Below are 15317 nucleotides of genomic sequence, written 5' to 3' on the forward strand. Positions count from 1 at the left end.
CTACCAAGCTAGAAAGGCTTTGGCTTTGAGCCAGGCAACAGATTGAATGCTTATCTTCTGAGGGATAGTTTAACTTCAGAGATGCTCATTGGGAGTTTGTTTTCAGAGCAATTAATTTTTTAATCACAAAAAAGGATGAAGATAAGCTAAAGTATAAAGGAGTTGAGTTGGTGGTGGTGGAAGGAGTATCCACAGCAACAAAATCATAGAAAAGGATAGCCATATTACATATTTTCAAACATATACCAGCTGTTCCCCTATATAAAAGATTTCTGAGATATTTTGTTAATTTCTCTAAACAACTCATAGATATTCTCTAGAGAGGGAGCTCACTATCTCTCTAACATTTTGCTTCCTCAGTTGGTCACTATTGTATGGACTAGGGTTTGTTTTAAAAATTCTTCCACTGTTTTCATTTTCCACAAGGATACATTCAACTTCTCCAGGTGAGTACCTGTCTTCTTCAAGTTGGATTTGGATCTAGGTAGGGTGGGTGCCTGGCTCCTGAATACGGATCTAATCAAATAACATTTGTTCATTCTGGGACTTCACTTTCAAGCTTTGTAGGTTCTGGCACAGATCTCATCTCTAACGATGGAGTAATGCACTTTAAAAAATTGGGATACCAATATTTGGCATATTTGTTTTTCCTCCATTAGAATCTCCCGCTTTGCCTGATTGAAGTAATTTTAATGTTTAAATCTTTAAAATCCTTCTTTTAAATGTAGAAACAGTCTTTGTTCTACCCATTTTCCTCCTATTGAATATTTCAATTATTTCTAGTTGGCACATAAGTAAGTATTTAAGAAAGGCCTGGAAATACAGTATGAAAATATGGTCCATCTCTCGCCAAAATTTCCTACTTGAATGCCAGGATAATTCCATGAGAACACCAAGCCTGAGAACTCCTAAGGATGCCTTCTCCTCCTCCTCCTCCCTCTAAATTAGAAGGAAATGACGACTGTCTGTCCAAAACAATGACTGTAAATACTAATTGAAAGTCAGTGCAACTTTGGTAAACATGCGGTTTCCTCATAGTCTGAAAGCCACTAGACATTTCTTTCAAGCTATTCTTCTCTTGTTTTGTTTGAATATCTGACATTTTAGTATTTCCTCTATAATATCATCTACACATTTCTGGACAGTCTAGACATACTATGAAATTTCATTAGATATCAATAAGGAAACATGCCCCTGCCCCCCCCCCCCATTTACTTTGACAACCAGTACTGGAGCTGGCATTGATTCTTCGGAAGTAGATACAGCAGGACATATTGAAAGGACATAAATCATAATACTTCAGACATATTATTAATTCAATGTATGTTAGTATCCAGACATTTTGAAAGGAAAGAGGCTAAAAATGGGAGGATTCTTTTTCATGTCTAACTTATAAATTCAAAAGGAAACAGGGAGAAAAAACTTAATCAACCCTGGACTAGATGGCATTTGTAAATTACTGTAAGTACAAAGTACTTAAATGTGTTATCTATTTCTCACAACTATATCGAGATGCTACTATAGATAATAGCATTCCTGTTTTACAGATGTGAAAACTGAGGTTCAGGAAGTTTAAATGACTTATTCACAGTCATATAGCAAGTATTAGAGGACAGATCAAAACCCAAGTCTTCCTGACTCCAAGCTTAGCACTCTTCCTACTATGTCTTTTATTGGCATGTTTAAAAATCTTTGCTTGGCTTTAATACCTTTAAAAAAACCCTTATCTTAGAATAGATACTTGGTATTGGTTCTAAAGCAGAAGAGTGGTAAAGTCTAGGCAATTGGGGTTAAGTGACTTGCCCAGGGTCACACAACTAGGAAGCATCTGAGATCAGATTTGAACCCAGGAACTTCTCATCTGCAGTCCTGCCTCTCTATCCATTGAGCCACTTAGCTGCTCCTGACTTAATATATTTTCTAAACACATGCTCATCATGAGACCAGAATGACAGATAAGGTGGGTCATGGCAGTAGGAGAAAGAGACAACCAGCATTTGACATGTCCAAGCTAAACCAAAAAAGCCAAGGCAGATGTTGAAAACCAGAATGGTGAAAAGGACGTAACACTAGATTCAGAGTAGAAAAGATCTAGATGGGAATTCTTCCAGTTGTGACATGTATTCCTTGTGAATCATGGTCCAATCCCTTGGCCAAATTGAGTCTTAATTTCTTCACACATAAAAGAGGGATAATACCATTCATCCCATCTACCTAGCAAGGTTATGGCAAAGAAACCACTTGGTGAAACTTTGAAGATTTTTCTTTTTAATCAATGTGAATCATTCTCATTATATTTAATTATATTATTCTTATGATCATTACATTTATAATTTAAGCATTATTATATGATCTGTGATTTTGTCTCCTTAAGGAACTCCTATTGTGAGAACTTCCTCTATTTTGGAAAACTCATATTGCATGCAACCTTCTGCTTAATATTATTATTACTATCTTAAATGCACCCCTCGTAAGTAAATATAATCGTGCTTTATGTGTCATTTATTATATACCTTGTTTGATAGGCACTCATTGACTGATATAACTTACTCCTCTGATACATTAAAACTCTAGCATGAGAAAACTAATGATTCATTTCCCTACCTTGCACTATGGAGTGGAGAAAATTAATATGTACCACTTGACTGATAAATTGAATCGAAGGCAATTCATGATAGGCTTTCTACAATGATGACAACCCATCCCGAAATCCTTAGGCAATATTTTATCTCATTCTCATAAATATTCCTTTGGATTTCTTTTACTAATAAATATGCAACATGACCAAATAATAATTGTATTTGGGAAAACTAATTTTCTGCCCCTGAACACCTGCATTATTAATGTAAGTAGATTATAAAATAGCGATTTGGGCTTCTTTTCCCCCATTAAATTTCTTGAGATAAGAAAGAAAAGTGTAGAATATGAAAGTATGTGAGTACAGTTTGAGAATATCAGCAATTTACAAAAAATAAGTTGGACAAACTATGGTGGTATCATGAATTTTATAAATTTTCTTTTAAGCTTTATAATTTTACAGTTGTATATAGACTCATCTCCTTTCATTTATAAAAATTTTTGAAGCTTTCCTTTCTCCCTGTGATGCTTTATAGATTTTGACAGTGATGGCTAAATGGGAGGAAGAGGGCTGGGTTGGGTGGGGGAAGGAGGATTGATGGTGAATATAGACAAATGACAAATTAGGAATTCAAGAAATGGGGCAGAATAGGGACAGAAGACAAATAGGGAAGGCAGAGGCATAAGAGAAAATTGAAAAACAAGTCATCAAGGTAGAGATGAAGGTAATGAATGATGCTGTTCATCAAAAGAGAAAAGAGAGAAATAAAGAACATAACAAACAGAGCCAAACAGTTGGAGATGGCAGAGATAGCAAAGATTGGAAGCAGAATGAGGAGAAAATAAATGTGAAGGAGGAGAGAAATAGAGAAGGGGAGAGAAGAGGAAAAAAACAAGAGAAACAAGGGAAATGAGAAAGAAAGGGGAGGAGAAAAGGCAAAAGAGACAGACAGAAAAAGAGGAGGAACAAATGATATTTTTGGAATGTGCTAAAAGCCAGGCTTATATTAAAATATTTTAAAGAGAAAGAAAGTATGAAAGAGAAACGACAGACTATGTAATGGAAGAAATTTGATTTGTCAAAGGTTCTTTTCCTATAACATAGAACAATAGAGTGTCGCTTATTAGTACTATTTGGTAAGCAGTTGCATCCTCATGTTTCACTTTGGAAAACCCTTATGAAATAATGGAAAAAGTATTCACATCCTTCCTCTGCCACTTATCTGCGTGGTCATGGATTAATCACATCACCTCTTCAACCTTCATTGTCCCCATCTGTAAATGGGAATGCTAGTTCTTGTATGACCTGTGGTATGAGGCTGTAATAAGGAGAAAATAAGATAATATATGCAAATACCTGCCTCAGTTTCTTTCCTTTGGATTGATAAAAATTTGAACGACACAGCATCAAGGAGAGATACTTAAGGCGTCTCACTTGATTCTGTCTTCCAAGCTGGCATTGATCTAGTAATCACTCCTTTTTGGCTTCTGTCATTCAGAAGATTCCAAATGGTCGTAATTTTGCAAATATCTGGCCCTTGTTCCTTCAGAGAGAGATTATAGTGTTAGGGCTGACTGTGGAGTCAGGAAGATTCAGGGTTAAGTCCTGGCTTTGACACATACTCACTGTTTAAACCAGTAGCAGGTAAGCTCTTTGGGGGCAGGATTGTCTTTGTATTTGTCTTCCTTGTCCCTAGCTCATTGCCTGGCATATAGTAGGTGCTTAATAAACGGCTGTTCATGAATGGATTAACTGTCAAAGTCGCTAAATCTCTAATGCTGGAAGTTCTCAATACTCGTGAAATCATTGGTCTGGACTAAAAACAACAACAACAAAAAAAGAAAAATCTCTTCATCTTTGTCCATGAGGACATCAGAACAAACTCTCTTCTTGAATTCATGTTACTGTCAAGGTCTTGCTTTGTATATGATTAATGCTGTATAAATGTAAGTTTTATGATTTCTCATATTTTCTAGGCTAGAATATTGTTTATATATACCAGAATATAATGTAAATAAGTCTTAACATTTATAAAAAAGATATAGATGGAAGCACAATGCTCTTCCATTCTCTGACACTGAAATAATCATAGGAATTTCAGCATATTTGGTACTGTTAATATGGAACTCAGTTCAATGCATCCTTTATTAGTTTAGTGTGAATCTATGCTAACTGCCATGAGAGATGCAGCAATGAATAAAGCATGGTCCATGGAAGAAGGAAGTGATTATGTGATAAAAGACACAGGTGAAGCGGGAAGCTTTGGAAGAGTCAATGTGTGAAGACACACACCCATTTTTTGAGCTGTTAGGAAAAAAAGCAATGAGGTCATCTGTTGAGATTTAGGTAGGGAGCTGGGTTGAACAAAAGGATTATTGAGGAAAAGTAAATGCTCAGTTCAGGTTAGGGAGCATGAAATTTATAGTAAATGAAATCAATCCAGTTTTATGATTTGCTGGAGCAAAATCACCAAGCTCAGAAGCCCTCAAATAGAGAAGTTGATTAAGTGGGGCTTATACAGGCTTGAGGATTGTTCCAATGGCAAGTTTAGGGGAGTGAAGGGTGCTGGGATGCTAATGACCAAATAGATGGATCAGCTGAGCAGAGGATCTAAGTTCCTGAAGTCTGAATTTGGAGATTGGACTTGAATCATGGGTAAAATTCAAAAGCCTAGAGATCCCAATAAAGACAAAGTTAAGTCTTGGGTGTGTAGGGAATAGAGGACTGGAAAGACAGGAGACTGTGGTCAGAGAGTAGAATCTTGGACTTCAGACTACATGAGGTGGTTTATTTTGCAGTGATGATGAGGGGTGAGGCATTCTTGTTTGTGGTTGAAATGGGGTGGATATAGAATTTATCCTGGTTTGGGCAGATGAGAAATAATATGGTCAGGGTATTGGAAGGGTGATTAATGTCTGCCTTGATCCCAATATATCTTGAAGCATGTAACAAATTTCAGCTAACACTTTAAGAAGTTTCACAATTTTATTTTTCTGAAAGTGGATAGAGTACTGGATGTGGAGTTGGGGAAGACCCCAGGTCAAGACTACCTCACCCTCTGTGCCTCAATTTCCTTATGTGGCAAATTAAAAGGTTAAACCTGATGACCTTGGAAGTCTCTTTCCAGTTCTTAATCTATGATCTAATGAAGAGGAGGAGGAAGATGAGGATGATAATAGCATTTATGTAATTCTTAAGGTTTGCAAAGTGCTTTACAAATATTTTCTCATTTGATCATTACAACAACCCTGAAGGTGTTATTATTATTGTCCCCATTTTGTAGATAAAGAATTGAGGTTGAGAGAAGTTAAGTGACTTGTTCAGAGTTGCATAGCTACAAATCCACATGCTCAAGGCAAGTCTTGAACATCTTGATTCCAAGTCTAATACTATCTACTCTACCTTCTGGTTGTCCATGACCCTATTCTCCATTAGAGATTTTTCTAAAATGGTTGGGAAACTTGGATTCCTTTTTCTCCTCTTATTATTATTATATTATATATGATGTGTATAATATATATATAAGATATATTGTTACATATAAGATCTTGGGGCAGGCAACTAATTATCTGTAGGTCTTAATTTTCCCATCTCTAAAATAGATATGATAAATGGTACGATGAATATAGTGCTAGCTAGATCTGAGACCAGGATTCCATTTATACTCTAGACATGAGTTGTGTGAATCAGGGAAATCTATGACTCAGTTTCTTTATTTGAGGGAGTTGGACTAGATGGCTTCTAAGATCCTTTTGAGCTCAAAATCTATGATCCTATGATGATGCCAATATGGCAGTAGTGCTTTTTGGACATACTAAGTATTTGACCTCTTTGGAAGAAAGATACCATATTAATTCAGAGAAGAAAATTAGTAATACATCATCTGAAATTATAAAAATTTAATGATAAAAAATTTAAAAATACTAAATACTTGGAAGTTTCCACCTTTAAAATGTCTATTGTTAAGAGCATGCCATTTTTAATTGTGGAAGATCTTTCCTTCGGTGAGGGTTCACTCACAATGTTGGCAAACATGTAAGAATCATACCTCATTTTTTTCTTTTAGCTTTGTGATCATAACAATGACGGGACTGTCCTCCTGCCAGACCATATGCCAGAAATCATTCACGGTGTTAATCATGGGCCCCTGTGTGGCGATGAAAGCTTTCTCCTCACCACTGTAACCCTGGTTTAAATGCAGAGAAAAAAAAATATTGGCTTTTAATTCATGCCTTGCTCTAAAAATTTAGGTGAAAGATCTATAAAACAAAATAGCTCTGTGAGTCCAAAAGCAACACAGACTAGGAAAATGTCACTGAATATCACATCAGATTTGATATGGTGGTTTTCTAGCAAGTCATGCATTGCATTATGGCACCCACTTGGACAACCCAAGAGAACAAGAGGCTACCAAGGCCCAGATAAGGAAGACATAATAAAAACACTACTGAAAATGCTTATAGTTAAGCAAAAAGCACAAAATAGTTAATAATCAGATTAAATGAATGTTAGGCTACCTCATTTGGAAAGTGAGGACAGGATGGGCAAGGCATAACACTGTTATAATCACCAGAAATCAATTCATGTTTATTTACTCACCCTAATGTAGTTAGCATTAATGTATGTACTCAAAGAATCAGTTGGATTTTTTGGCTTCAAGCATACTCTGCTGAGAGGATCTAATAATTAAAAGAAAAAAGAAAATTAAGCAGATTACACTGGAAAAATTTCCTTGTAAACTCAAGTATCAGTGGATAAAATGAATGCCTAAATCATGAAATCTTAAGAGTTGTAAGTTGTTTTGAAATCTTTTAGGTGTACTTCTCCTCTAATATAGGAATCTGCATGCCCTTAAAACATCTGACAATTGCCTAATCACCTTATATTTGAATATCTTAGGCAAGAGGCTCATTATCCCAGAAGGAAGTCCATTATGTTGTTGGGCAGAATTACTACAGAATTTTTTCTTTGTACTGAGCCCAAATGTTCCATTATAGGTTTTGTCTTCTGGAGTGATTGCAAATTTATTTATCTGTCTTCCACATGAACAACCTTTAGATATGTGAAATTAGCAACTGGATAATATAGTGCTTCTGGAATGTTCCATTTTATTACTAGCCATGGATGTGGAACAAAAACCTATAAAAAGGTGTTTATAGTCATCTTGTTAATATCTCTTGACAACATACAAATATCTTGACTTTAGTCAATTTGTCATTTCAATTCAACTCAAAAAAATTAATGATAAATAGAAATAAATAAGACATCATTTTATATAAACATATATCCCTTTGTTCAATGATGCCTCATCTGATGGGAAGAGGGGAGAGAATTGACTGGGTGTTTAAATGTAACAAACAAATTAAAAAAAAATCCAAGTCCTTTTCTAGAATGGCTCTGCTCAGGAAGCCATCTACACTGAAGTGCTCTTGTGGTTCCTTTCTCTTAGAGGTAGAATGAAGTAGCTGAGTTTTTTTTCCTTTCTATCTCTTCTATGGTCTCCATCAATTGACCAAAATGGTCTACACCATTTACAATATAAATCTTTTTTTTATAACTTGTAAGTTCCAGTTGATGCTGAAGTAGGAAGCACTTGGGAAGAAAGGTAACATCAAAGACCTATAGCTCAGTCATACTGGTCTATTTCTTCCCCTCTCTCACATGTATAATACTCCATTTTTCTTCCTGGCATTTTCTAATCACTGTCCTTGATTTCCCAAAGATTCTCTCTCTTCACCTTCACTTCTTAGAATCTGTGACTTCTTTCAAAACTCAGTTCAAGGTCATATTCTCAAGAACTTTTATACAGTCTGGTGTCCTGTACTTGAATATCTAAAGCAATGGGGAACTTACTACCTTAGAAGGAAGGTTTGAAGGTCAAAGGTCTTTCCCTCTAAAGTAGATGTTCTTAACCTGAAATTCATGAACATTTTCCCTTTAATATGTTAATAACTGTATTTTAATATAATTGTTTTATTTTTTTAATCTTATGTAATTTGTTTTGAAAATATTTAAAATTTAAGTTTATTTAAATTTTTAAAAATATTTAAAATACTTTAAAATTTTCTTCTGAGAAGGGGTTGATAGTCTACCCTAGACTTCCAAGGGGTCTATGATTCAAAAAGATTAAGTATCTCACCTCTAAAATAGTCTTGTGTATACCTTGTAAATATTGTGTTTATATTTTCATGGAATATTTATAGTAAAATACTCTATTTTAGGTAGATACTATTGATTATATTAATGTCATATATAATATTATATTTATTATATTATATCATATGATACATATTTATAGTTATACATATATATATATATATATATATATATATATATATATACCTATTGGCTCCTCCATTAGAATGTAAGTTTCTTGAGGGTATGGACATTTTTTGCCTTTTCTTAGAACAGTGCCTAAAACACACTTGCTAATTAATTAGATGGTGGTAGTTTTGGCATGTCCAACATTCTGCTCCTTGAAGCAGCCCAATCTTTTACCCCATTCTGAATGTAACAAACCTTGGGGACAATATGTTACAAGATGTTAAAGTAATTAATTAGTCTGGGAATATAATTGTTGAATCATAAGTATGAGCAAAGACAAGGTTTCAAAATTATTTAAATAAATTGTTAAATTAGCACATTCTGATGCCAAACCAGAAGGTGATCTGGAGACTCGATAATATTCTATTAAGATTAAGAGCTTTGGGATAAAGGTATGTAATGTATCAGCTGGCAGGAAGTAATGATATCAATATATTTGGCTCCAGAAGTGCTGAAACCTATTTGCAGCTTTTCAGTGGGAGAAGAGACAGATTTTTTTTTTTACCAACTTTAAATAAAGATTGTCTCTTGGTCATGTCAGTCAAAGGAGACCAGGAGATAGTGATCTGTTCCAAGAATTAGTAAATATATTTCCTAGCTTTACCTACTCCTAAAATATTCTTTGACCAAAAATTCTTCTCACATGATTCCTTTGCATGCCACATCAATAAGCCAATCAAATGAGCATGGAACTGGAAGGATGATTATTTATCAGTCAATGAGTGTAAGAAAAGGCAAGCTATGAGAATAATTTAGACAAATTGGGAAACTGGCACACTAATGCCAAACCAGAAGGCAGGGTGAAGATCATCATCATCTAGCCCAGGGGTTCTTGATCTTTTTTTTTCCTGTCAGAATCTCTTTGACAATCTAGTAAAACCTAAGAACTCTCTTCTCCAAATCATGTTTTCAAGTGCATAAAAAAAATACGTGATTTCAGAGGCAACTGAGTGTTTTGAAATAAAGATGTATTTTTCCACCCAAAATCTATGCATTTATTTTAAGGGTTTATGAATTTGAATAGGCAAAATATATCTATATTTCTATATAATTTAGAGGATCCATGGATCTCATCTTAAGAATTGTCTATCCAGGCCAATTTTCTCATTTCACAGAGGAGGAAAACAAGGTCTATTGGGATGATGCTACTTGCCCAAAGACACTCATTTGCCAAACGATGGAGGTTGGAGAAGAATTAGGCAAATCCATGACTCCATTATTTCCTCCCTGGACATTATTTTTGACAACCTGGCAAATGTGAATCCTTTTGGGTTTGAGAATAGGCCAGCAGACAATGCTATGATTTTGCCATAAATAGGTTAGTGTAGGTGTGCTTACACTGCCTCATATCATATTTTCATACTCCTTTGGCTAGCTATATGAAAGCAAAAAGATATTCCAGTCTGAAATCATCAAATACCCATTGGAAAGAAATGTCTGTTACTCTTCTACCAGACTATTCACTGACAAAACATTGGCTTGTTTGCTGTTGCATATGATTCAGCCAGTGTCAAGAGCACTGAATTTGGCATTCTAGGGTCATTTAAAAAATATTTTCATCTTATATTTAGTTGTGCTGAACAAGGGTGATCTGCCCATTCTCTAGGGTCATTTTTAAGGCAGAAGGAACGAGATAATAAAACCTTCAAGACACAAATTGTTTGATAAAATAAGTCAGTGATTTCTATTCTCCACTAATTTCCTCTTGAGCTCAAGCTACTTGAGAGCAGTGAATGCCTTGGTGTCCTTAGTTCCTCCGTGTAGTATCTTGTATATAATACACACTTAATAAATGTCTGTAGGATGGAATTGGGTCTTGTGTAAGTTGTCCCTGCTATCTGAAATGTACTCCTTCCTCACGTCCACCTTGTAGAAATCCTCACTTCCTTCAGAGACCACCTCCTTGATAAGGTATCTCCTAATCCTCTGTTAATACCTTTTTTCTTGAAACTATTTTGTATTACTGCATGTGCATGTATACATGTGGGTATGTGTATATGTGTTTGGGGGAACATCTAGATTTATGATTTCATTATAAAAGGAAATTCCATGTAAGGAAACTTCTTCTATACAGGATGATCTGCATATATTTTGCTCTTAATGCAAAATTGAGAGAGTCTTTGAGAAATGAGAGGATGTGAGGTACCTGAGATCTTTCTAGTTAATTGTCTATGTGTCAGAGGTAAGACTTCAAGTCAGATCTCCTGGACTCCAAAACCAGCTGATAGCATACTTCAGAATGCCATATTGCCTCAACTTAATATGGACTATATAATTAATTATTTATATGTAGTAGGTATAATAAGCTCTTGAAGGCTGTTTTATTGATGCCTCTGAATCCCCAAGCGCTTGGTATAAACGTAGTAGGTGCTTATTAAATATAAATATATAAAATTAAATTGATTTGGATGGGTTTCAAGTACAGTCCTGGAAATAGATTGTAGGTCTCTTGCATAAGGATAAGCCTAGCTAAGTTCAGAGAGGTTTACCCCTAGTTTGCTGCTAAATTGTGGAGGCTCTTGCAATGGTGCTAGTAAAGGGAATGATGATAGGAATGAATCACAAATCATCCAAGTATTTAAATATTTGTGAGAACAACTATATCTATCTATCTATAGCTATCTGTCTGTCTGTACATCTATCTATATTTGTCTATCATCTATCTAATCATCTCTCTATCTACCTATCTCTCTGTCTCTCTAACTATCTCTATCTATCTATCTATCTATCTATCTATCTATCTATCTATCTATCTGTCTGTCTGTCTGTCTGTCTGTCTGTCTATCTGTATCTCTCTCTCTCTCTATATATATATATATATATATATATATATATTTCTCTCTCCCTCCACAGTAATTACAAGCACGATTGACCAGGAGAGTAGTCTCTGCACTAGAGAAAGGAGAATTCTGTTCTTGCCTTCCTAGCCTCCTCTAGTCAGGAAAATTTGCTTTTCTTAGCAATATGAGGACAGGAAACCTCTCATTCCTTTTCAGTACACACTGATTATTAGAAGTTTCCACAAACACCCTAAACCATTCAGCCTTGAAAAAACCCTGCCCACTTCCTTTAATTTTTACAATGCCTGTGATGAACCTGATGTAGTGTGACCTCTACCCTATAAAAGGGCTTAGAACAAGCTCCCTGCTTAGCTGCTAAGTTAAGTTTATGGATGGAAGTGAATAATTTGCAGCATTTTTCTAAGATTTGGTGGTTCTCAAATACTATTCTTTTTCATCAAGAACATAAGAGAATGCTAGTAAAAGAGAAAGCACCTATTTTCTACCATTTCAATTATAAAATAACAGGGCTTAAGCCAGGGGATCTTAGGCACTTTGGTGTCTTGGACCACTTTGGCAGCCTGGAAAAGTCTATGAACGCTTTCTTAGAATAATGTCTTTTATATGCATAAAATAAAATAAATAAAAATACAAAGGAAATGAATCATGTTGGGATACAGTTATCAAAATATTTATTTTGAAGTCAGAGACTCTAGGTTCAAAAGTCTTGTTTTAAACAAATGAGAGACTAGGTTAGAGCACCATCATCATAGTAGCATGTTTTATGTTAGGAATAAGAGGCAGCTTTGGCTCAGTGCTTATGAGAGCATGGGCTTCAAGTCAGGAAGACCTGAGTTCATATCTAGGTTCAGACATTTCCTAGATGTGTGACTCTGAGCAAGTCACTTCACCTCTGATTGCCTGACAAAAGAATCCACTGCAGAAGTAAGTGGCAAACAACTCCATATCTTTGCCAAGAAAACCTCATGGATGGCTGTGATCCAGGGGGTCATGAAGAGTCAGACATGACTGAGCGACTGAACAGCACATGCTATGAATACTATACAGCAGCAATTACTCTGCACGGAATATTTAATTTATGTCAGGAAGACCTCCAATCCTGCATCCAATGCATTCCCTTGGCAAGACACTTAATCTTTATGGACTAAGTGGCAGCAAGGAGGCATACTAGATAGAGCACTAAGCATGAATTTAAATTTAATATCAGAGACTCAGTAACTGTGGGAATCTGGACAAGTCCCTTAACCACTGTCCAACATAGTTTTCTCATCTGTAAAATGGGCAACACCGTCCGAAGTTGTTGTGAGAGTAAATGAGATATAATTGTAAAGTGCTTTGCATAGTGCCTGGAAGAAAGCAAATAAGCACTATATAAATGTTAGTTAATATCATTATTATTATCACTGTCAATATTATTATTATTATATCTCACATCCCCAAGACATAAGTCACAGCTCACTGGTAAACCATCATAACTGTATTGGTAAACAGAGTACTGCGATCATTCCCACAATGAACATAAATACAGTTCTGTCATATTTTCTTATGTGGTAATCATGGTTACCATAAATATGGTTACCATAACAAGTCTATTATCCAATAACATTTCAATTTAATTATAAAGTATTGCCCTAGTGGTGTGCTGGATCCAGTCATAAAATTTTCAGTGTGAGCATTTACAATATTGAAAGTCAGCAAGGGCTACAAAGGCACAATTTATTTTGTTATTATTTAGATTTTAAAAAGTAATGGGGAGAACTTCCGGGTAAACATGGCAGCAGTCTAGATGCGAGACTTGTCCTCTGCTCAGCGCCTAACAATATAGACTACCTCAATATTATTTTCAATCTGCATTCTCCAAACAACTCAATACACTTATCATGGAGAGTTGGCAAGGTCCAGATCTCTGCTCAGTCATTGTATAGCTATAGATCTGTTGCTGGTCCTCTTGTTCTTCACTTGTTGTTGGGAATTAAGTGAGATGGCCACTTAGATGAAGCAAAAGTCCAGACCTCTGTGAAAACCCTTTCACACCAATAAAAAATGGAGTGTTTTGAAGGGACAAAAAACCAAATCTAGCTACAGGACAGAGCTGGGGGACCCTCCTGCTGCATTCAACTTAAAAGACATGCAAAACCCCCTCTCAGGTTTAAGGAAAAGGTCCCAGGACTCCTCTTCCACTTACTGTGCTGAGTCTCTGGTGGTAGCTGGAATCTCCAGAGGATTTCATCCTGGAGGCACTGCCTTGTTTCCACAGCTGTGGCAGCCTCAAAGTAGCAAGAGGAGAAGTAGAGAGGGCAGACTAGTCCCAACTAAAACTCTCCGTCTTGCCCCAAACCCCTTCTTGAAGTTTTGGCCTCAAGGCATATCCAGCTCCACCCTGGTTTAATTTTAATAGGGCAGATAAGTCTTTTGAGGGCAGGGAAGCTCAATCTACAACTGCTGAGAGTCACAGTAAGAATCTTGTTGACTAGGATCCCAGGGAGAAGGCTGCAACCACTACAGAGTATCTTTATAACAGGGCAGGAAGCACAACTCCCTTCAGCCACCTCCACCTTCAGCTTCTGCTGCCAACTAGAGAAGATCTGACCGCAGGACTCATTAATGCTACATCAGCCAAATACAGTTTATTAGCAGAGCAGAGAAGAAGCCCCTTTAGGACAGAATAGCCCAAACCCACAGATCCAGCAAATAATCAGAGGAGAAAGATTACAGCCAATGTCATGTGGAAAAGAAGGAAAAAATATGAATAAACAAAGAAAAAGAAAAAAGAAATTACAACCAACAGTTTCTATCCAGCTAATGAACAAAGAGCAAGTGGAATAGAGGAGGATAAAGGAAAACCAAACAAAAATGCAGAAATTCCAGCTAATTGGACCTAGGCTTTGGAAGAACTCAAAAGTCAATTCAAAAAACAATTAAGAGTATCTGAAGACAATTGGAAAAAGAACTTAAAAAGCAAAATAAGTTGACTTCTGAGTAAACATGGTGGCAGTCTAGATGCAAGACTCATCCTCTCCTCAGCACTCACAAAAGACCAAAAAAACCAAATTCATGAGAATGAAGGGACTCTACAGTAGGGCACAGCATTGAAGGAACGTGGGATTGGGGCATTTTCACACTATAAGGGGGGGAAAAAGCTCCCACCAAAATGTGAGCAGATCTACCCTTCCCCACCTGACTTACTGAGCCAAAGTAAGAGCCAGCAAGTGCCAGAATCAGTGAGTGAGCGAGGGGCACCTCTAGAGTGAGTAAGGGGCACTGCTAGGTACTTGGGAGCTGACTAAGACCACCAAAGACCTCCCCCTGAGAGCAGATACACCTGAAACCCCAGTAGGTTGAAGAGCTCAGACTGTTGGAGCTCACAGGAAGATAGCACAGAGAAGGGTAGCAAACAGCAGAAGCTGAGGAGATTCAAGAGCTTGCCTCAGGCAAAATCCTTGCTCCTCAACTCCATACACAGAGAGTCTGCCGATCTCACTCAGATTTCTGACTAAAAAGGAAGGAAAAACCTGCACAGTGATGGCTAATTGTGTCCAGAAACAACAACCTCCCTCCAAGAAAAACAAGAAGAAGGGATTGACCCTGGAAAATTTTTACGGAGGAAAAATCCA

The 15317-nt window shown here is 36.4% G+C and overlaps 1 protein-coding gene across 2 annotated transcripts in view; it reads right to left on the bottom strand.

Annotated features, from left to right (window-relative positions):
- PTPRR (protein tyrosine phosphatase receptor type R) overlaps window positions 1-15317 on the bottom strand; it is a 361573-nt gene that overhangs the window by 57203 nt on the left and 289053 nt on the right. For both annotated transcript variants that reach the window (XM_007503044.3, XM_007503046.3), the window contains 2 exons: window positions 7178-7257; window positions 6627-6764 (listed from right to left, as the gene is read on the bottom strand). In XM_007503044.3, the coding sequence (XP_007503106.1) occupies window positions 6627-6764; window positions 7178-7257 (218 nt within the window). The remainder of the gene's footprint in view (window positions 1-6626; window positions 6765-7177; window positions 7258-15317) is intronic.

This window comes from Monodelphis domestica, chromosome 5 (assembly GCF_027887165.1).
Source record: "Monodelphis domestica isolate mMonDom1 chromosome 5, mMonDom1.pri, whole genome shotgun sequence".
Lineage (NCBI taxonomy): Eukaryota > Metazoa > Chordata > Mammalia > Didelphimorphia > Didelphidae > Monodelphis > Monodelphis domestica.